The following is a 21,331-nucleotide window of genomic DNA, read 5'->3' as shown; positions in this document are numbered from 1 at the left end:
ATTGCCAAACAACGTTCAAAATGTTCGTAAGGTTTTTTTTGTTTTGGCAAGAAAAAAAAAACACCTTGTTTGTCTCTAGCCACCACCAGCATTCCTGCATCTTCCCTGGAAGATCCCCATCCAACTACTAACCCAGCCCAAACCAATTTGGGGTATGAAAATTTCGGCAATCACAACAGTGCTTAAGATTTAGCTCACCATTAAGGAGCCAGCAGATTTCAAAAGGCTTGTAGCTCAAGTTGCAGTGGGGGAGGTTTAGATTGGATATTAGGAAAAACTTTTTCACTATGAGGGTGGTGAAACACTGGAATGCGTTACCTAGGGAGGTGGTAGAATCTCCTTCCTTAGAGGTTTTTAAGGTCAGGCTTGACAAAGCCCTGGCTGGGATGATTTAACTGGGAATTGGTCCTGCTTCGAGCAGGGGGTTGGACTAGATGACCTTCTGGGGTCCCTTCCAACCCTGATATTCTATGATTCTATGATTCCCATACATCCACATAGATAAAATCACACACGTATCTGCAATGCACACTGCTTGTAACGTTTCCCTTCAGAAGCAGGAAATCTAGCAATATTTCTTCCAATTACAGAGGCACAGCGTATGAAGTTAAAAGGGTTTTCTTTCACCCAAAGCGGATTAGGTGAGATGTCACACTATACAAACCTTGTAATATTGATTGAACAGAACAGAACAGAAAGGTCTAATTATGTAAACGATGAGGCTGGTTCCCAAAAAGCAGCCAACCTTAACACATCTCTTTTCCACAGTTATGGTTTGAAAGGCAATTTAAATGGTTGTTTTCAGCGTCAATCACCATAAATGAGCAGAAGGAAGTGAGAAATAAAAACCTGCATTCCAGGCACGAATTTCCAGGTGAATAATTCCCTGCTGGAGTTTCTCATTGAGTTGGCATCTTTAACCCCACTTGACATGATTCACGGCTCTCTTGACAGGGCTGTCTTTTGGATGACAGGTTAAACCAAAGTCCTGATTATGTGTAGTCATTAAAGACCATGGATAGCACTTTTTGCCATGCCAGGGTGCTAACCCCAGTGTCCTTGGCAAGTTCCATCTCAGGTATTTACATGCTGCCTCGCTACAGTCTGAATCGGACACAATATTTTTTTTGACTTTCTCTCTCCCATTTTTGCACAGTGTATGCTACTGACAAATGAGCCTACGCATCTGACCCACAATAATTGCTTTGTGGAGGTGGCTGAAACATTCCTGTCCATGCAAGTTAATGGAGAGTTTCCACAACCACAGCAAGCCCCCCGCCCCCCCACGTAGAGTCAGGTCAGCTCATGTAAAAGCGGGTGAAGGATGAAATATGTAGCAGGCCACAAGCAGCCAAAACCACTGCATCAACACACGTGTTTGGATCGCAAAAATTAATCCATCCAGGAGGAGGAAAAAAGAAAAAAGGAGAGAAGACAAGCTAGCCCGCAGTGTTTGCAGTACAAAAACGCGAGCAATGCAAACATTTCAGCTTTTAAATATGTCTGGAATGAGACAGAAAGCCAACAAGCCATTCATCTTCCCAGAAATCATTTTGAATCATCTCAAATCCTTCCTCCACCATCAGCTCTCCCACCCAAGAGCGAATCATTTTTATAATCAGGTTTTTAACCACACAAGTAAACAGCCCAAGCAAAAGCCAGGCAGATGGATGAATATGTTGCATGCTACAGAACCCTCCTACATCCGCTGAACTGCATGTCCTGATGCCACTTGCTGGATTAAACTGGTGTGAATAGAGGTATCTTGCTTTTTAAGGCCCAACTATACACCAAGTACACACACCAAGAGACAGCTTTGGAAACAGGAATTCTACTCCTCCTTGCCTACAAAACCTTCAGGACAGGATGCTGTAAGTAGCTGGCCTTTCACGGGTTCAGTAAAACCATGCCCCAGGACAGTGCCGCCTAGTGCCACACCATGTGCTCGGGTGGAGAAACGTCACTTGCTGAATCCCCAATACCCGCAGCAGCCTGGGGACTTCCTGCAGGTCTCCCATCCCACCGCTGTCCTGGTAGGACCCCCACTTAGCATGCAATATCTGACCTGATCACAGGCAGAGACACAATGCCTTCAGTCGATGGCTGCCATTACCTGTCCTGAACTACAGGATGGCACGCATAAGCCAGGCGGTACCACAGTGACCACGGCCTCATTAAAAGAAGCCCCAGTCACTAAGCTTGGATCTACGTGGTCTAAACAAAATCTGCAGAGAGGAAGTCGGAAGCGAGCGGAGGCTCTGGGTACAAGTCACAAGCCCAGTGGCTACAGAAAGGCACTTTGGTGGCAGTTCCTGTTATCAGATTTGTTTTATTACTCAGCCATTTTGCACTGTTGTTCAAAAGTAATAAATCAGCAGAGGGCCTTGGGTTTGAATGCAGTTCTCTCCAATCGTGGCTTTCTAGGGCCATTCCCACAACCTGGACCCCTTACCAACAAGCGGATGGAGCAGGGGTGTCACCTCACTTTTCCTCAAGAACTCAAAGGCAGGCCGTGGGGCTCAGTGAGTTTCTGAATGCCCCGCTCCTCCTACACATCCTGCCTGAATGCCGCAGCTTTCCGAGTTCAAAGAGCTGCTGTGTCCCCACCCCCCCTTGGGCTGGATTATTCAATTAGGGATTATGCTTCTGCCAGTCATCTCCTAGCCAACTGGGGCCTCTGCCAAGGTCAACACAAGTTCCAGCCAGTTTCATTAATAATGGTGAGACCCAGCCCACTGGAAACTCTGAGAGGTTAATCCCAGAAACAGATGAACGTTCCCATAACAAAGCCATGAAAAAAAAAACAACCCAGAACAGAACACACAGCTGGTAGTTTACCAGCTAACCATTCCAACTAGCTGCATTAGCAAATTCAGGGCAAGCTGCGGACTGCCCTGCATACAAGTCCCAACCACGCTCCTGACATCTCACCTGAATTTCAAGCTGAGCCATAGCGTTGGCGAGCCTTTAGTGGGTGAGAGGTCACTGGAGTTTGAGATTTATGGACAGCTGAGCCTGTAGGGGTCACTCACCTTCAATTTCTCCACTCAGTTACTTTCTAAACCCACGGCCGCCTCTCACAGAGGAAGGGAGAGATTTGTTTGAGGAAGTCTAGCTTGGAGTGGCACTGCCAAGCCACCGCACAATGGAAGAGAAATGAATAGGAAAACACAGGAAACAGGACTACAGAATGCCTTAGAAGAGGTCTTTAATCCCTTGCAGGGCTGCATTCAAAGCATTAGTTAATGGGCTACTGCCTTGCCATTATAAACCCTGTTTTCCAGGAATTCATTGTGACCTGGTCTCGGGAACATGCAGTCAGGGTGAAACTTGGCAAGTTAATCGTTCGCCTGAATGTGTCATTACAAGTTTATTTTTAAAGGGTTAAGTTTGGTCACTTAATTTTTTTTTTTAAGCTACATCAAACCAAAACGTCCGTAGTTCTGAACACTTTGGTTCTGCCAAATCTATGGCTTAGCCTGGGTGCCACCATCTTTTCATAATTCTCCCCCCATGAATATTCTAGGAGTTAATGGTCTGAAGCAAAGACGTTTTATGTACAAAGACAAGCAATAAAAGAACTAGCCAACAACGGAAGTCACAATTCCAAGGGAGCATCTGAGTAATAATATTAATAAATAAATAATTACCACCCAGCTCTTCTGTAATGTTTTTCTTCACTAGATCCCAAAGGAGGGGCCAGTATTATCTCCAGTTTACAGATGGAGAAACTGAGGTACAGAGAGGTGATGTGATTTGCCCAAGGTCACCCAGAAGGCCAATGGCAGAACTGGGGATAGGAAGCAGGTCTCCTAAACCCCAGTTCAGTGCTCCTCCCACTAGATAACACTGCCTCCCCCATAGTCATTCAATGAGCTAACAAAAGGCTAGCCAACTCCTGGAGTGATGGGGAACGCATCTGGCCAGCCTTTATGGGAGCTTTCCGTGATCGGATTTCGCATGGATCGCTACCAAGTCAAGCTGTGTATGAAAAGCAGCACACCACGCACAATGGTAGAAAAGCAGTTGCAGAAAAGGCAAAGGAACGAGTAGCCATAGGGTAGGAATGAGAAGAGATGAAGGGGAGAGGGATGGGCAAGATGGAGTATAATGTTCTAAAACAACAGAGACAGAGGTTCCAGGAGTTCATCTTCCAACGGTTTTGGATCTACGCTCCCAACCACAATGAAGACTGAACTCCACTGACACTGCGTCCCTGCCATGCTGCTTCGGAATCACCTACGTCTCCTAGACTGGCACTTCATACTCCGACGCTAGAGAGCGCCCATGCCTAGGAAGCGCTGGAAGGTTAGAAACAGACACCCAGCTTGCCCAGAGACACTGCTTACGCTGTGCCCATGGGATGAAATTACAATGTGCAGGGTCTGTAACGGAGGCTCTTGGTTTCCTCTTGCACTGGCAGAGACAGGATACCCTGGTAGAGACACCACTGGTCTACTCTGGAGTGGTCTCTGTTGCTCTTCTCTGTTGTAATTTAATAGCTCTGCAGTCTGCACTACTCTCCTTGAAATAAGTAACCAAAAAACCCCAGAGGTCTTGGGAAACAGGCTAGCATCTCTCTCTCATGGGCACATCAGGTAAGGAACATCAGGACTGCTTTTCCAGTGAATCCCATGCCCAAGCCTGTGATGATTAAAAACATAAATTGCACCTACCACCATTCAGGCACGCTCTCTGCCAGCTCCAGTCAATATCCTTGCTGAGATAGGCTCAATCCACAATGGCACCCTCGAGTACAGAGAGCAGGGTCACTCCAATTCCTAAAGGAAAACCAAAGCCAATCTGGCCCTGGTAATCACACATTGCAGCAGCCAGGGAACATGATGCAAACTGCAGGAAAGTTCTCTCCCGCCAGAGAGGACCGCAAACCAGCGGGGAAGTTAAAGAGGGAGAAAAGAACAAAAAATATTCATTTGCCTGACTGCGCGTGTGACAGCAGCAGCCTGGAAAGGGTTGAGAGATCTCCACCTATCATATGGTGGGGAGGAAGGGATATATAAAGGAAGGGGACACGGGGCAGAGGGGAAGGGTCTCCTCTTTTCCCTAGCTGAGGCAGTGAGGGAAAAGCCTCTGGAGAGAGTCTGGTCAGTTGATATGCTTGATTTTGTGTTCACAATAAATTGTGCCCTGAAGCAATGGCTTTAAAAAGATTTGGGCACAGTGCTGCTTCCTTCCCTGGGCTGGGTAAACAGCTGCCAGCTTACCATCAGAAATGATACTAGTCAGTTGATTCAATAGTTCCCAGGTATGCACTAAACTCAGCGTACCAGGGAACTGACTGCAGCTCATCTCCCTTTGTTCTCTGAAAACACAGTGGGCGGCATTATACAGTTGGCATTTACCACTCGACTGCGATGTCCGTTTTCGCTGCATCACAGGGGGTAATGGAACAGTGAGGCTGTCTCCCCACTGGTAAAAGGGTAGGTTTTTTTTAATAATGAGGTGGCTAACAAGTTAATTGTCTTGTAAAATCCTAATGAAGGGGAGGCAAATGGTAGTTTTACATCAATGCAGCCAATTAAGGTAAATCTTGATGTCTATGTTAGGGGTTGTTTTTTTTTGTTTTTTTTTTTAATGTGTATACAATAATACCACCAGCACCACCTGGCTCTTCTACAGGTCATCCACAGATCTCAAAGCACTCCACAAAGAATATCAGTATTGTTATCCCCATTTTACAGATGGGGAAACTGAGGCCAGAGAGGGGAAGCAACTTGCCCAAGGTCATCCAGTGGATCAGAGGCAGAGTTAGGAATAGCACCCAGGTCTCCCAACTCCCAGTCTAATGCTCTAGCCATTCAGCCACACTGCCTATGTATGTATATCTATACATGTACGTGAAACTCTCCTCCTCCGCTAGGCTCAAGGCGTGTTCTCTTTTGCCTGCATGGCTGGTGAATACACAGCATCGGAGACATCCGGCTCTGCACATGAAACACGTGGGGGAGGACGGAGCAAAGCTGGCAAAGATAAAGTTGTAAGAACCAAGGAGTATGATGAATAAGTGTGAACACTAAGGTGAACATTAAGTGTGAACACTAAGCATGACAGCAAAGGCCAAGTGTCCGCAAGGACAGTGCTAAGTGGGCATTAGCAACAAGGACCCGAGGACACACATACAATGCGCCATTTCACAAAGTCACAGGTGCTACGTGGGAAAGCTGGCAGCATCCACAGAAGGGATGATCTTCACAGTCACTCATGAAGAAGTCACTGGCAGCAAAGGGAGAGAATCCCAGGCCAGCATGTAGAAGAGGTACTCCCTTCAGCCACACACCCAGGCAGAGGGTGGTCATGCTAGTAAAGATTTACTTTAGATCAGAAGCCAACGTAACTCTGCCAGGAGTGAAGAAATTTAATTAGAAGAGCGAGATGGGGTGCCTATATTAGAATGAATTAGAATAACTCCATGAAGGCTAATTAATAGTTATTTTAGATGTACACTGACACCAGTGAGTGCCAAAGGTGGCCTTTCTTGGTTTAGGGTAGAAGACAGCCTTGTTCTATTACGGGGGCAAATGGACGAGATAAACCTGGAGGTCCCTTCCAACCTGGTCTGTAAGGCTCTGAGAAGACATACAATGCATCTTCTGGGATGACGGGTTCTAGCACCATGCCTGTGCTAGGTTTAAGAGATGCTGGAAGCCCTCACTTCCCATCCACTTCAGTGGAAGCTGAGGACAATCGGCAATCCATAGCACTGGGCTAATAGAGATCACTTAATTCCATTTCCTGGGTGCTGGAACAAAGAAATTTCAAATGATGATTTCAGGCTTCGCTAAGATTCCCACCAGTTTGAAATACCAGATCCTGTTCTCAATACAGTCTCTGAAATTTCAAATCCCTCCAGTAGGAGCATATTTCTCCTGAACTGGATCTCACTGCTCTGTTTTGTTTTGTTTTTTAACAAACACTTCACATTCCCAGAAAATGACCATAATACATGTCACAGACCAAGAACCAACTGCTCTCCCTATACTCATTGGCTAAGGCTTCCAAGTGGCTTTGCTTATGTTTTCCAGTGAGAAATGTATCATAAGAACTAGACCAAATGTTCATCTAGCCCAGTATCCTGTCTTCCGACAGTGGCCAGTGCCAGGAGTAGCACAGGGAGTGAACAGAACAGATAATCATCCAGTGATCCATCCCCTATCACCTATTCCCAGCTTCTGGCAAACAGAGGCTATGGACACAGTCTCTGCCCATCCTGCCTAATAGCCATTGACGGACCTGTCCTCCAGGAACTTATCTAGTTATTTTTTGAGCCCTATTATAGTCTTGGCCTTCACAAGTGGTGACTGAAGTCACGTGTAGATAGAGAAGCTTGTCAGTTTCTCCACATTCCTCGGAGAGAGAGGGGGCTTTTGTTTTGCACCCCCTCACAAGATATCTAATCCAGCAGTCAGCAGAACATGTTTTCCAGTGCAGAGCTGCTGCCAGATGTGGCTCCATCCCAATGGTGTTGAAAGAAGAACTCCGGGGTGGTCACAGTACCTCCTCCTGGATGATGCTTTCTGGAACAGTAGGTGGCTGTGCAATGCAAGGGACTAGGGTGCCCAAGAAGGGTTATTTCAAAGGAAAATACTATCAAGGCTGTAGGGGAGAAATCTGATTCACGTGGGGAAGGTGTCATAGTCCGATAGCATAGTACTGGCCATTAAGTGCCGACTGCTCTACCCCTTTCCAATGGAGCCTCACTAATTATACTCAAAAAGAACGGGAGTACTTGTGGCACCTTAGAGACAAAAATTTATTTGAGCATAAGCTTTCATGGGCTACAGCCCACTTCATCGGATGCATTCAGTGGAAAATACAGTAGGATGATTGTATATACACAGAGAACATGAAACAATGGGTGTTACCATGCACACTGTAGCGAGAATGATCAGGTAAGGTGAGCTATTACCAGCAGGAGAGGAAAAAAAACCCTTTTGTAGTGATAATCAAGATGGGCCATTTCACTACAAAAGGTTTTTTTTTCCTCTCCTGCTGGTAATAGCTCACCTTACCTGATCACTCTCGTTCTACATAGTAACACCCATTGTTTCATGTTCTCTGAGTATATACAATCGTCCTACTGTATTTTCCACTGCATGCATCCAATGAAGTGGGCTGTAGCCCATGAAAGCTTATGCTCAAATAAATGGGTTAGTCTCTACGGTGCCACAAGTCCTCCTGCTCTTTTTGACAATACAGACTAACACGGCTGCTACTCTGAAACCACTAATTATACTGGGATCTGAGCCATCAGAGCACCTGTCGTATCAGCTTCATTCCAGACCCTCTCCCTCACCACTAGGAAGGTCCACCATAATAGTCCTCTGGGATCCCTGAGCATCCTCATTTTCCCCAGCTTTGCACCCTGCTAGTTGAAACTACGTGTCTTTCCCGCTCAGGACAGCTTGATGGGATTCCCTTGGAAGCCAAACAACGCCATTCTCCTTCGTAGGTGGCATCTCCATTACTGAAGGTTTGCAACCATGGTCGCTCATGCCACCTGAACAGGAAAAATCACCATGTTCTGGCACTCCCAAGCGGGGAAACAATTAGTGTGAAATGCACACACGTTAGCCTCAGATTTGGATACCCAACCCATCCGTTTTCATGGCAACTTGGGTCCAGTTGTATTAATCAAATGGGCTCACAGTCCAAAGAACTCACACTGACAGAATTAGATGCACCATAAAAGTGAGCTATGGCTCTACCAGGTTAATGCCATCTGCCTGCAGACGCCGAGAGACATGAATCCAGACAGAATTTCAAACTGAGGGGAAAATCAAATGCTGTTTATCCAAACGCAGCATCAAAACTGATCCAAATAAACAGGAGTTCACTTAAGCTGCGGATCTTTAAATCACAGTTATTACATGGGGAGGCATTGCCATTTCACATAAATGAGTTATTCTGTTAACGGAGGTTCGGCTGAGGGAGGCTTCATTGTGTAAGATTATAAAGGGCTGCTCTATCTGCCATTCAGTGCGTGTAACGCATTCTCCTTCATCGAGATGACTCAAACGTTTGCAGCGAGGGACGTACAACTCTAATGAGGGGAACAGAGCCGCCAGCCGACCACAGAACACTGCACACACAGCTAGCAAATAGACAGGCAGGATGAAAGAAAAAGATCAAGTAAAATGAAATCAGAGGGCCCAATATCCAGAGGAGCAGGGCTTCCCAACGCCTCGCCAGCTCAAGGGCAGCAGCAAGCTGCTCTAGCGACTAGAATGTCTAACAGCCTAGTAAACGCATGCGTATTCTACTAGTTACGATGAAAACCTACACCCCCTAGAACAGGGCATCCAGGTCACTGTTTAGCACCTGACAACATCTTCCAGAATGCTAGAGCCAACAGGAGCTGTAAGCTATACCTGTATGGCATCAAATGGTGCATGGAGCCTTCAAGGAACTAGAAAATTACAGGCCCCATACATAAGGCTAAGATTGTCACAGAGGTCACGGATTCCGTGACTTCCATAGACCTCTGACATTTTTCTGCGTCAGTCCAGGATGGCAGGGCTGGAGCTGTCAGCTGGTGGGGGCCCCCGCAGTTCCCAGCCGCTGCGGGCCCCAACACTCCCAGATGCCGCAGGTGCTGGGCCCCCCCGCAGCAGGGCTCAGACTCTCATCTCCCCATCAGCCCCTTTTGTCACAGTTATTTTTAGTAAAAACCAGGGACAGGTCACGGGCATCCGTGAATTTTTGTTTATTGCCAATGACCTGTCCTTGGCTTTTACTAAAAGTAATTGTGATAAAATCTTAACCTTACCCATAGGCAACCTGTAGGAGCCAGACAGTAAAGCAAATGCAACTCCCACGGGTGCCATATAACACTTGGTCTGCACCTGCTTAGTGTCCTAAGGCTGTGTGTGGCTCTTTTCCTTACCTTTGAGAGATCTTCCGTCCCTCCCTGCTGATTTTGGTTGAGTAGAGGCGAGTGCCGCATCAGTGGGTCTTGCAGCAGGTCTAGCCGTGGTCGTTTTGTTTCAATGAACTCTATTTCCGACTGTTTACTCATGTCAGAGAGATAGGAGTGGGGCTCGGCTCTCAGGTGTAACTCCTGCGACCTGGGGAGAAAGAGAGGGGCAATTTTAGAGTCACAAGCAGCCATTCTAGCAGACACAGGGCTCCTGCATTTCCACATTAAGAATTCCTGAAGGGTTGTATCCCATCGCAGGCGGATAAAGTGTTCAACTTGATTTACACCTCTCAGGCAGCTAAAGACCTATGCTCTTCAGTTTTGTGCCTCACAACACTCCCACCGTGGTAGGCTATCCAGGGAAAAAATGGACTGGTGGTAACAGCACAAAACGGGGATTCAGAGGGCCTGGATTCATTTCTCAACTCTGCCAATGACTTCTTGTCTAGTCCTAGGCAAGTCACTTGATTTCTCTGTCCCTCAGTGGTTTATCTGTAGGGCCCTTTGTTTTCAGTTTTTATTTTATATAATTTTTCCTGGGAATTTATCAATGTTTTTTTACTACAACAACAAAAACAGGTAAAAATCGGGGGGAAAAAAACCTTAATTTTGCTGGGAAAATATTGGGGTTTATTTTGGTGGACGGGAGGATGTGGAAAAGTATTCAGTAGATCAGCGGTTCTTCAATCCTGGGTCAGGACCTCAAAGTGGGTCGTGACTAGCGTTCCCTCTGATTTTTTACATCCACGTGCGGAATGAATTTTGTGATGTGCGCCAATATGGAGGTGATGTGTGACACATGACCTTCATATGGGTGCACATAACAAAACTCACGTGGTGGGGGTCGGGCCAACGGGTTTGGAGTGTGTGGGGTGGCTCAGAGGGTTGCGGTGCCGGGGGGGGGGGGAGGGGTTCAGGGATGAGGAGGATGCCAGGAGGGGGCTCCGGGCTGGGGCAGAGGGTTGGGGTGCAGGCTCTGGGGTGGGGAGAAAGGACTCCCCGCAGCCCTCTCTCGCTGCAGGAGCTCGGGGTTGGGAGAAAGGTGTCTCTCCCCAGCCGCAGCAGCTCTGGCAGGGTTCCTCTTTCCCGGCCGTGGCAAGTCCGGGGCAGGTCCGCACTGGGGCCGGCGGGGAGGGGCACCTCTGCCCGCTGTGGCAGGTCAGCACTTTGGCAGGAGGAGAGGGGAGGGCCAGGCCGAAGGAGGGGCTCCTCTCCCCGAGCCGTGGCAGATCCATGCTGGGGCTGGCGGGGATGGTGCCTCTCCCTGGTGCATCCCTGGGCCACTTCGTGGGGCTTCATAGGCAGCTGTGCATCCGCGCCGCCTACAGGGAACTTAGGTCATGATCCCTTTTTAATGAGGTCGCCAGACCTGGCATTAGACTTGCTGGGGCCCAGGGCCAAAGCTGAAGCCTAAGCCCCACCACCTGGGGCCAAAACCCCCGGGCTTCAGCCCTGGGTGGTGGGTCTCAAGTTACAGGGCCCCCGCCACCTGTGGCTGAAACCGTGGGGTTTCAGCTTTGGCCCCTGTGCCCAGGGCAGTAGGGCTCAGGCTTTGACTTTGGCCCTCCTGTCTGGAGCTGCAGGACTTGGGGGGGGGGGGGGGGCTCAGGCTTTGGTCCCCGCTCCTGGGGTCATGTAGTAATTTCTGTTGTCAGAAGGGGGTCACAGTGCAATGAAGTTTGAGAACCGGCAGTAGACAAATGCTTTGATGAATGGAATTCAATGTGGTTTGCCACAGATGTAAAACAGCCACCTCTGAGTTTTAGAAAACAATACATCTCTAATCCCCAAATAAAACTTTTCATTTGAATAAACAGTTTACTGTTGTAGACATAGAACTATTAGTCTATAAATATTTAGATTTAATAACTGGGCCACACCATTTGTAGTGCACACACTTGACTTAATCCTTTTCTCCTGTTTTTGTTTCTGTTTTAAACTTTTGAATAATTCCTTGTTTTCTGATGCAGATTTCCATTTTCTTCCCATTTTGGTGTGTTAGATCTTTAAACCATTATCTGCTAACAGCTTGAAATGGGTACGTGGTGGGCGTGAGATTCATCAGTACATTCAGATGAGCATGCACTTCAGAGTTTACAGGCGTGCCTGTTTATTGTGTTTATCTTTTAGACTAATACATATAGCTTTACTTCAACACGCAGCTTTGCATATACACACACACACACTAATGTATCATCATAATACATCTCTCTCATGCAATGTAAGGTATTTTCCCAATAAAACAAGTTATTTGATTGATTGATACAAAAGCAAGGTGAAAAATGGGGGGGACACCTCACCAGGCTTTGGGTCAGGCCCAAAGCAATTAGAGAGGAGGGGCCCTCCCTGAAAACAATCACATTCAGTCAATTTGATGTGAAAGTTTTCTCTAAATGCACCAATGGGTTTCAGATCAAATGCGTTTAGTTTATAGTTAAAGAAGCTCCCAACCCCTCAACTTCTGGGCTTGCAAACTCAGCATGCATTCCAAGCATCAAGCCAGGAGTTTTCCTTCTTGCACATCACCGCCAGTGACAAAGGTTCTGCAGGCCAAACTACACCGTCAGTGATGACCCACATTGTCTGCCAAGGGCTTGGCACAGGGGTAACTGCTGGAGTTCAGTAAACAATTCTGCTGATATACAGACAGGAATAAAAGGTGGCTTGTTCACTCTCAGCTGAGGAGGTAAGAGGATAAAGATCAGTTCAACACTTGCATTATTTTTGCCACTTAAGCCTCCAAGTATAGCAGAGAGGAAATTTGCCCTTTACGCAGTTACTTTTCAAAGTAAGCCTCTGAAATACTGATCATTGCACTGGAATGATACAGCACTCTTCTAGCCAGCCTTGAAACACCCTGTGGCATCTCTCAAGTTTCCTGTTGTTCTGCTCAGTCCCCTGGGCAAATTCTGTTGACCCACAGCTGCAGTTCAACACTTCATTTTCTGCTCTAACGCTAAATAACAAACAGCAACTGCTGAGCACAGAGGGTGTTGACATATTCAACACCCAGACTCTGGTGCACAAAGGTAATTAAAATCAGATTCCTATTTTCTTAAAGCATATATTACCAAGAAGCTGCTAATTGCCAAGGGACTGGCCTGAAGCCTTAGGACTTACAAAACCCCCCCACAAACCTAGCTTCAGGCGTATTCATTACACTGAGACATTTTTTAAAGATAAAATAATACAATTTTAAGAACACAAGTCTCTACCATGACTCAGGCTTATACTGTGCCAAGCAACTATTACATTCCAGGCTGCTATTTTATTTCAATTTCCACAACCATTGTAACTTCTATTGACTTTCATCCTGAGGAATTTCAAACGGTTCCTGAGATTACTTTACCCAATACAATTCCTTCAGCCGTTCTTCTTTGGAAACAAAATGCTATTGCTAGAAACGTTCACACCTTTCACTCTCCACATTCACGCCTGTAGCGAGATCTTTACAATTTTTTTTTTACGGACCAACGGTATTGCCATTAGAGTAAAAATAAGCTCCAGCTAGAAAAAAAGTTTAGTTACATTCTGTTTTAGTTAGGGTTGCATTTTCTCCAAAATAGTACCCACCTGGCCATTTCACTCCAGAAATTTCCAGTTCGCTAAAGGAAAAGAGTGTTTCTAACGTCATGTTCAATTGCACAACCAGTAACTAAACACCAACAGGCTAATCTTTGGCAACCGACACTTGGAATTAGTAAAGTATAAACAGTTAGGATTTCATGCAAATTACTAAGCAACTCCCAGTGCAATCAAATGAGTACTGAGGGTGCTCATCACATTGCAGGGTCAGGCATTGTTGCAGATGCCCTCCTTCATATAAATTTTTGCCATATTATACTCATGGCTGCTTTAAGTCCGTATCATTTCTAAAAGGGGGTTTGTAACAGGCTTGCAAAGTTTGCCTGAAATGGCTAGGAAAAGGTTACAGGGGTTTTGTTGCTTCACTGACTAAGGTGTCTCATTAGTTGGACATAAAGGAAGTTGAGCATGTTTTCCTCTAGGGGGAGACACGATCTACGGTGTGTGCTGAGCAAGAAGGAATCCTGGGAGCAGCGAGGCCAGGGAAGACCTGAGCTGATCTTGACTTTATCTTCTCATTTGCTTTATTAGCAAAGTCAAATCCCAGGGAGGGGGTGAGCTTGGACTTCTCAAACTGTAAAAATAAAATAAATAATAATGAATAAAGTTCTTGCATTAACTAAAACTGCCCTCAGTGTCTCCCAGAAGCTCATAACTTTGTTCCTCAAATCAACTGAACCTTTTAGGCTTTCCTTCAAGTCTTATAACCATGTTCTCCAATGGGCTGCCAACCCTGGGGAAGGCCAAAAGTGGGATAAGGCCAAAACCTTTAACACTATTACATATTTTTCAGACGGTTATCACCATTTCTCTGGCAATAACGAAGTTCCTCGCTATTTAAATGGAAGGGTTCTCTTTAAAGGACACTCTCAATGCCAGCAGGCCAAAAAAAAAAAGGGGGGGACCCACTGTGACGAAGTGGGACTCTTCTTAATGTTTCCTCTGAATAGTATGGGGGTGCCTCAGTTTCCCCTAGGCAGTTCTTAAGTATCTAGGTGGTGGGGTAAGGGTGTATGATCATTGCAGAGCCCTAGAGGGCCGGTGTGTGCAGGAGTCTGGACACAGAGAATGGCCGACACCCTGTTTCCTGGCAACTGATGGCCTGGGCCCTTCCCCCCTGGGAGGTGAGAGCTAAAGGGTTGGAGAACAAAGGAATCTGGTGACCACCTGGCCCGGGAAAGGAACAAAGCCCAGAGGAGGAGGGGCTGGAGGGAGTTTCAGTTTGGGGCTGGCTGGGACATGGAGTGAAGTGCAGACGTGGTTGTCTGGCTCACTGCCCCCCAAAATGGACCCAGCTGAGGGGTCCCGTTCTCTGCTCCTGCAAGCTCTGTTTTAGACCATGTTCCTGTCGTCTAATAAACCTTCTGTTTTACTGGCTGGCTGAGAGTCACGTCTGACTGCGGAGTTGGGGTGCAGGACCCTCTGGCTTCCCCAGGAGCCCCACCTGAGTGGACTCGCTGGGGGGAAGCGCACGGAGGGGCAGAGGATGCTGAATGCTCCGAGGTCAGACCCAGGAAGGTGGAAGCTGTGTGAGCTGTGTGTCCTGAAGACAGGCTGCTCACAGAAAGGCGACTACCCCAGAGTCCTGACTGGCTTCATGGGGAGCAGTTCCAGAGCATCGCCCAGGGACTCCGTGACACCCACCAGCTGGGATTTTGATATGTGCACACAGCACATTCCCCCAACTCTGTGTTTGGTGCCTGCCTGGTCTTTGTCGGAGACCTCAAGAGATGCCCTAGTGCTCCGAGCACCTCTAAAGAGAATCCTGTGACTAGGAGAGAGGTTGAAATTCACAAGGACTGAGCACACAACCAGCACAACAGGAGGCAAGTGCTACAAAATTCTCTCTCTCATATGCACGCACACACGCACAAGAGAACCGGCATCCTGGACTGGTGCTGTAAGGTTGCTAGAAGTGTCGTTTTCATTTAAAGTCAGTCTGTAGCCCCGACATTGGTGAAAAAACATCCTTTTTAGAGATTTGGCAGGAAGTACTGCCTGGAAGTGCCCAGCACACAGATTAATAAGGATCATATAAAAGATGTGCCATTTCCAAAGCAGGTAATCCTCTGGACCCATTAACTTTAGCCGTTTCTCTTTGAAATATGTATCAGAACCATCATTTTACACATGGGCTCCCAATCGATGAGACTTTCTTCAAAGTGACCTAGAGTCATTGAAAATGGTGACAGTCCTACTCCTGTCATGTCCCGTTTCATGTCCCTAACCATAATCTCCAAGCTCTCCACTGGGGAAACTGAAGCAGGCTTGTATGACAGCATGAAATTCTGGCTCCACTAAAATCAATGGCAAACCTCCCACTGATTTCAATGAGGCCAGGATTTTATCCATACTGTTTACAATGTCAGCAGCAGCCAGTCTATGTGAGGGCTCCTCCCAATTCCGTTCACACTGGGGGAGCAGAATCAGATTTAGCAAGAATGGAACAAGTCTACTGCATCTCTCAAATGCAGACAAAGCCCCAGAGGCCAGCACAAGTCTCTAGAATACTTTTTCCGGGCCAACCAACAGGCCCCCTGGGGTGGAAACTGGTTTGCATTAACTGGTGGCCTTTTTTTTTTTATTTGGTGCTTGTTTCTCTCCCGCTGAGAAGATTTCGATGGTTAGTAGACAAAGATTTTTCTGTTACAAAAGTGTTTAATTAGAACATAAGAATGACCATACTCTGTCTTCCAACAATGGACAGTGCCAGATGCTTCAGGCGGAATGAATAGAACAGGCCATTATTGAGCGATCCATCCCGTCAGCCAGTCGCAGCTTCTGTCAGTCAGAGGTTTAGGGACACCCAGAGCATGGGGTTGCGTCCCTGACCATCTTGGCTAGTAGCCATTGATAGACCTACCTTCCATGAACTGATCGAATTCTTTTTTTGAACTCGGTTATACTGTTGGCCTTCACAACATCCCCTGGCAACAAGTTTCACAGGTTGTGCACTGGGGGAAGAAATACTTCCTTACATTAAACATCACATTTAAACATATTACTCACTAGACTCCACCAAATCCACCAGTTACAGACAGATGTCAACACTCCTTTGAAAAATACTAGCTATTAAATGGAATGGATTTATAACAAATGCCCAAATTTGTCAGAGTTCAACAACCCCTTATCTCTAAAGCAGGGGTGGCCAACCTGACCCTGAGAAGGAGCCAGAATTTACCAATGTACGTTGCCATAGAGCCACAGTAATAGGTCAGCAGCCCCTCATCAGCTCCCTCCCCCACTCCCAGCACCTCCTACCCACTTGCAGCCCCACCAGTCAGTGCCTCCCCCTCCATTCCTGCACCGTCCGATCAGCCGTTTTGTGGCATGCAGGAGGCTCTGGGGGGAGAGGGAAGGAGTGAGGGCACGGCAGGCTCAAGGGAGGGGGCGGGAAGGGGTGGAGTGGAGTGGGGGCAGGGCCTGTGGCAGAGCCAGGGGTTGAGCAGTGAGCACCCCCCAGCACATTGGAAAGTTGGCGCCTGTAGCTCCAGCCCCAGAGTCGGTGCCGGTACAAGGAGCCGCACGTTAAACTTCTGAAGAGCCGCATGGGGCTCCAAAGCCACAGGTTGGCCACCCCTGCTCTAAAGCTAACCAGAAAAGGAGGAGGAACTATCTGGGCCACATTTTAAGAACAAAGCCTTGTCCGCCACGGCAGGCGGGCCACCCCGCAGCTGAAGGAACACGCAAGAGGGACTGAGTGAAAGAGTCCCTCTGCCAGACACTACTCAGTTAAGGACTTACAGGACTTCACAACATAGAGGATATGCCAAAAGCAGCCCAGGACAGACAAGGATGGAGCAGCCTTGTTCATGCCCTAAGTGTCATCTGATGGCGCAGGAAGGATTCCGATGACGAACCGTGCAAGTACAGAACAGTTAGCTCACCACTTGCTTGAACTTTGATTTTGCCAAATCTCCACAGAAGTTTGGCTGCCTCAGGCCAGGCTAGCATATGTGGTTCTTCATAATGCCACCTGTGGGAAGTCCTACCGGAAGGCAAGTAGCTTTGCCTCAGCAGCCTGGCACAAAAATTTCAGCTTGCGTTTACCACGTCAATCTCAGTTTAGATGAAAGTACTGGGTTTATTTAAAAGCTTCTGCTAAAGAAAAGAGCTCCATGCACACTGCCTGAACCAGCATAAACTTTAACACTCTGCCACATGGGACAGCACAGGCTAACTCAATAGAAAGAGAACAAGTACTCTGTGCGTATCCTGGGATTGTCAGCTAACACAAAAGCTCTTCTTTCCATAACTCCTTAAAACAGGGGTGGGCAAACATTTTGGCCCGAGGGCCACATCTTGGTGTGAAAATTGTATGGCGGGCCATGAATGCTCACAAAATTGGGGTTGGGGTGCAGGAGGGGGTGAGGTCTCTGGCTGGGGTGCGGACTCTAGGGTGGGGCTAGAAATGAGGAGTTCAGGGTGCGGGAGGGGACTGCGGGCTGGGGCAGGGGGTTGGGGCAAAGGAGCGGGTCAGGGGAGTAGGCTCCAGGCAGCACTTACCTGAAGCATCTCCTGGAAGCAGTGGCATGTCGCCACTCTGGCTCCTATGCGGAGGTGTGGCCAGGCACCTCAGCACACTGACCCGTCCGCAGGCACTGCCTGTGCAGCTCCCATTATCCGCAGTTCCTGGCCAATGGGAGCTGCAGGGGTGGCGCTTGGGGCGGGGGCAGCACGTGCAGCCCCCTGCCCCTAAGCGTAGGAGCCAGAGTGGGGACATGCTGCTGCTTCCAGGAGCCTTGACTTATACATGTGGAGTGCCCTCCAAACCCACTCTCTGGCTGGAGCACGGGAGCAGGACAAGCCCCAGACCCCGCTCCCCAGCAGGAGCTCGAAGGCTGGTTTCAACCGGCTGGAGGGCCGAATATGGCCCCTGGGCCGTAGTTTGCCCACCCCTACCTTAAAAATTTGGAGTGTGAGCAAATAATTCTTAGTTCACATTTGTGCTAGAATCACCATTTATCCTGAAGATTGTTGAGTCTTCCCAATTTCACCAGGGCAGTTACACACCTTGCAAGACTATTTTCCCCTCCCAGAAAAGAGCTCTGGGTCAGCACATCATTGCAGGGAAACTGCATCATGAAGTGACTTATACAAACATCACTGCATCACAATGAAGTTACGTGTCACAAAGTGGCAATGCAAATGGGTTTGCCCAAGGGGATGAAATTCATAATGATGAAAACCAGAAATGTAGGGTTTTCATTCCAAAACATGAACAGCTCAGTGTTGAGGAAAGCAAAATATCAACCAAGCAGAATAATGAAAGCTTCCTCACATTACTCTAACCAAGCCACGCTGGTCCAGTCATGCAAAGCCCAAGACTGCTCCTCAGAACACTCTTCTCCCATAATGCCAAAGGAGACAGATATGTAAATTAGGAAGTTGCCACTGCCACGTTCATTTCATCATGACCTGAGCTTCATCTGAATCCAGGCCTTGGGAGAACAAAGGCGAGCAGGTAAGGTTCCTGTGCCTGTTTTACAAAAAATAAAAATTGAAAACTTCTTCCTTGGAAGGGCCTGATCCTCTGAGGTGCTGAGCACCTTAACTCAGCCTAGCTTCCATGGGAAGAGAAGAAGCTTGTTGGAGCAGATCTTAACATAGGGAACCAATATCCAGATGTTACCAGCTGTGGCTTTCATCCATTATTTTCCCACATTAATTTTAAGAAAACAAAACAAAACAAAAAATCAGACCAAGAACGTAATTTTAATGTTGCGAAAAAACTACATGAGGGGCTGTGGATGGAGCATAGTGAAGCCAGCATTACAGCCTTGAGCTGAAAAGGGGGGTCACCTTTAAAAACAGGACCTTAATTAAGCAGAGTAAATAAAATCAGAGCGATCGCACTGTTAATTCTGGAAGATTTGGTGCCATTTGGCCCAAAACCGATTAAGATGGAAAAACTGCACATTATTTCCTTAGCCACATATTGTGGCAGCTTTCCACACGTTTCCAACTCCCACGACTCCCTGGGCTGGTCAGTCAGGGGGATTAATCATATTCAATAAACACAGTAATTAGGCTGTCCCTCATTCTATAGCACACGTGGCTACTCCTGTCTGCCGCAGAAACCTGGCAACTGGTTAACAAACCCTAACAATCATTATCATCAAAGGGAGCATACGGCCCACCAGTGCTGGGTGAACTCTTTAAAACCTGAATTGCTGCTCGGTGCAGAAACTCCAAAGAAAGGGCATGGCTCACAAACTGGTGATACAATTACCTCCCCTGAAAACACCGACTCACTTTACCACAGATAAACGTGTCCCGTACATTACGGCTACAATTTCTCCCAGTGAAACCATTATACAGCCACATTTTCTTGCGTTAATAAGAAAATTTGACTAAAAACTGTCACACACACACACACACACCACCTGCCATGCTACAGTCAACCCAATTATTCTCATTTCTCCTGCAGATTAAAAATTTGGAAAAAAAAATAAAATAAATAAGCTGAGCCCTGTAATCTTGCCAGGACATTCCTTTGCAAGTATTCACGGTACGACTTGTACCAACAGTAAATCCTGAAATACTTTTCTTAGCTCCTGTGTTCCAGCTGGCACAGTCAACTGAACAAGCTAAGGGGAAGTCTTACAGCTCCTTCCAAGAAAAAGCCTGCAATCAATAAACTGTCAGGGAAAGCAGCATATCAAGGAGATGAAATGCAGAGGTGACTTCCCCAAAGCAATGCCATCAACAGGGTTCAAGGCTTCCTTCCTTCAAGCCAGGATCACAAGAGAGCTGCCAGTTCTTAGCCATCCACAAAGTGCATGGATAGTTCCTTCTCTTGGTTTTGATCTAGAAGTTCCCTTCTCTATGGGTATTACCCTGCTTGTGCAAAGGGAAGTGTCAGCAGCTACTCCAAGCAGCAACCTCTGCAGATCCAGGCTGCCACATATGGGAAGCAGGGAAGGTCAAAAGGATGGCACAATGTGCCCCCCCCCCCCACAATGGCAGCCAGCGGGAGCAGTGCCAGAAAGGTGACAGCTCCAGGATGTATTAAGTGTTGTAGAAAGCTTTTCGCCCAGCCTCTGTTAATGCAGCAGGGGAAATCCTGCGAGCGCCACCCCAATTATGTGGAGATCCAAAGAGTGCACGATGCCTCCTTGGAGAGATGCTCTGGGGCCGAGCAGTGCTGACCACTACTTGTCCGCAGGAACCCTTCCAAAAGGTTCATGTGAAAGTCAGCTCCAGTCCCACCACCCAGTCTATTGCCCGCCCTTTATGAGTACCCATACCTGCAAGCCCTTCTTCATCACAACCGGTATCAAACTAACCTCTCTCAACAGGGTGCCCAGTGTCCACCTCACAAACAGCCCACCACCACCATCGCAACTGGCACCAGCTGGCCACCCCAGGCGAGAAGCTATGGCTCCCCTACAACTGCACACTAGAACAGGGGTCAGGCAGCACGGAGAAACTTGGGCTGCTGCTCTCGCCCTGCTCTGCGCGATGACTTCAAACCTCCCATCTTTGGTGTCTTTCAGAAGCAGCCTTACACCCTGGGCAAACCTCCCCAACCCTGCCCTGCCAACAGGCCAAAGCCCTGACCTGCCATGACCACCTCCAGCAGCAAGAGGGGAATTCCCTCTCTACAGCCCACTCAACCCCTGATCCCTCTGCTTCGACTGACAAATCCAGGCACCCAACTGCGCTGTCCTCTGGGAAAGGACTGACCCCAAACCCATTCCCCACACACCCCAGGACACCGAAACAGCCGCAGCTTTCTGTCACTGTAAACATGGGCTGGCTTCAAACTGGTATCCTCCCAAGGAAATGCTCAGTAGCCTATTCCCA

At 47.7% G+C, this 21,331-nt stretch overlaps 1 protein-coding gene across 15 annotated transcripts in view; it reads right to left on the bottom strand.

Annotated features, from left to right (window-relative positions):
- The window catches only part of NCOR2 (nuclear receptor corepressor 2), a 412,043-nt gene that overhangs the window by 236,312 nt on the left and 154,400 nt on the right, over positions 1-21,331 (bottom strand). For all 15 annotated transcript variants that reach the window (XM_073313442.1, XM_073313441.1, XM_073313453.1 and 12 more), the window contains exon 4: positions 9,905-10,085. In XM_073313442.1, the coding sequence (XP_073169543.1) occupies positions 9,905-10,085 (181 nt within the window). The remainder of the gene's footprint in view (positions 1-9,904; positions 10,086-21,331) is intronic.

Source organism: Lepidochelys kempii, chromosome 15 (genome assembly GCF_965140265.1).
Source record: "Lepidochelys kempii isolate rLepKem1 chromosome 15, rLepKem1.hap2, whole genome shotgun sequence".
NCBI lineage: Eukaryota > Metazoa > Chordata > Testudines > Cheloniidae > Lepidochelys > Lepidochelys kempii.
The sequence above is the reverse complement of the archived record's forward strand: the minus strand, read 5'-3'. Positions and strand labels throughout refer to the sequence as shown.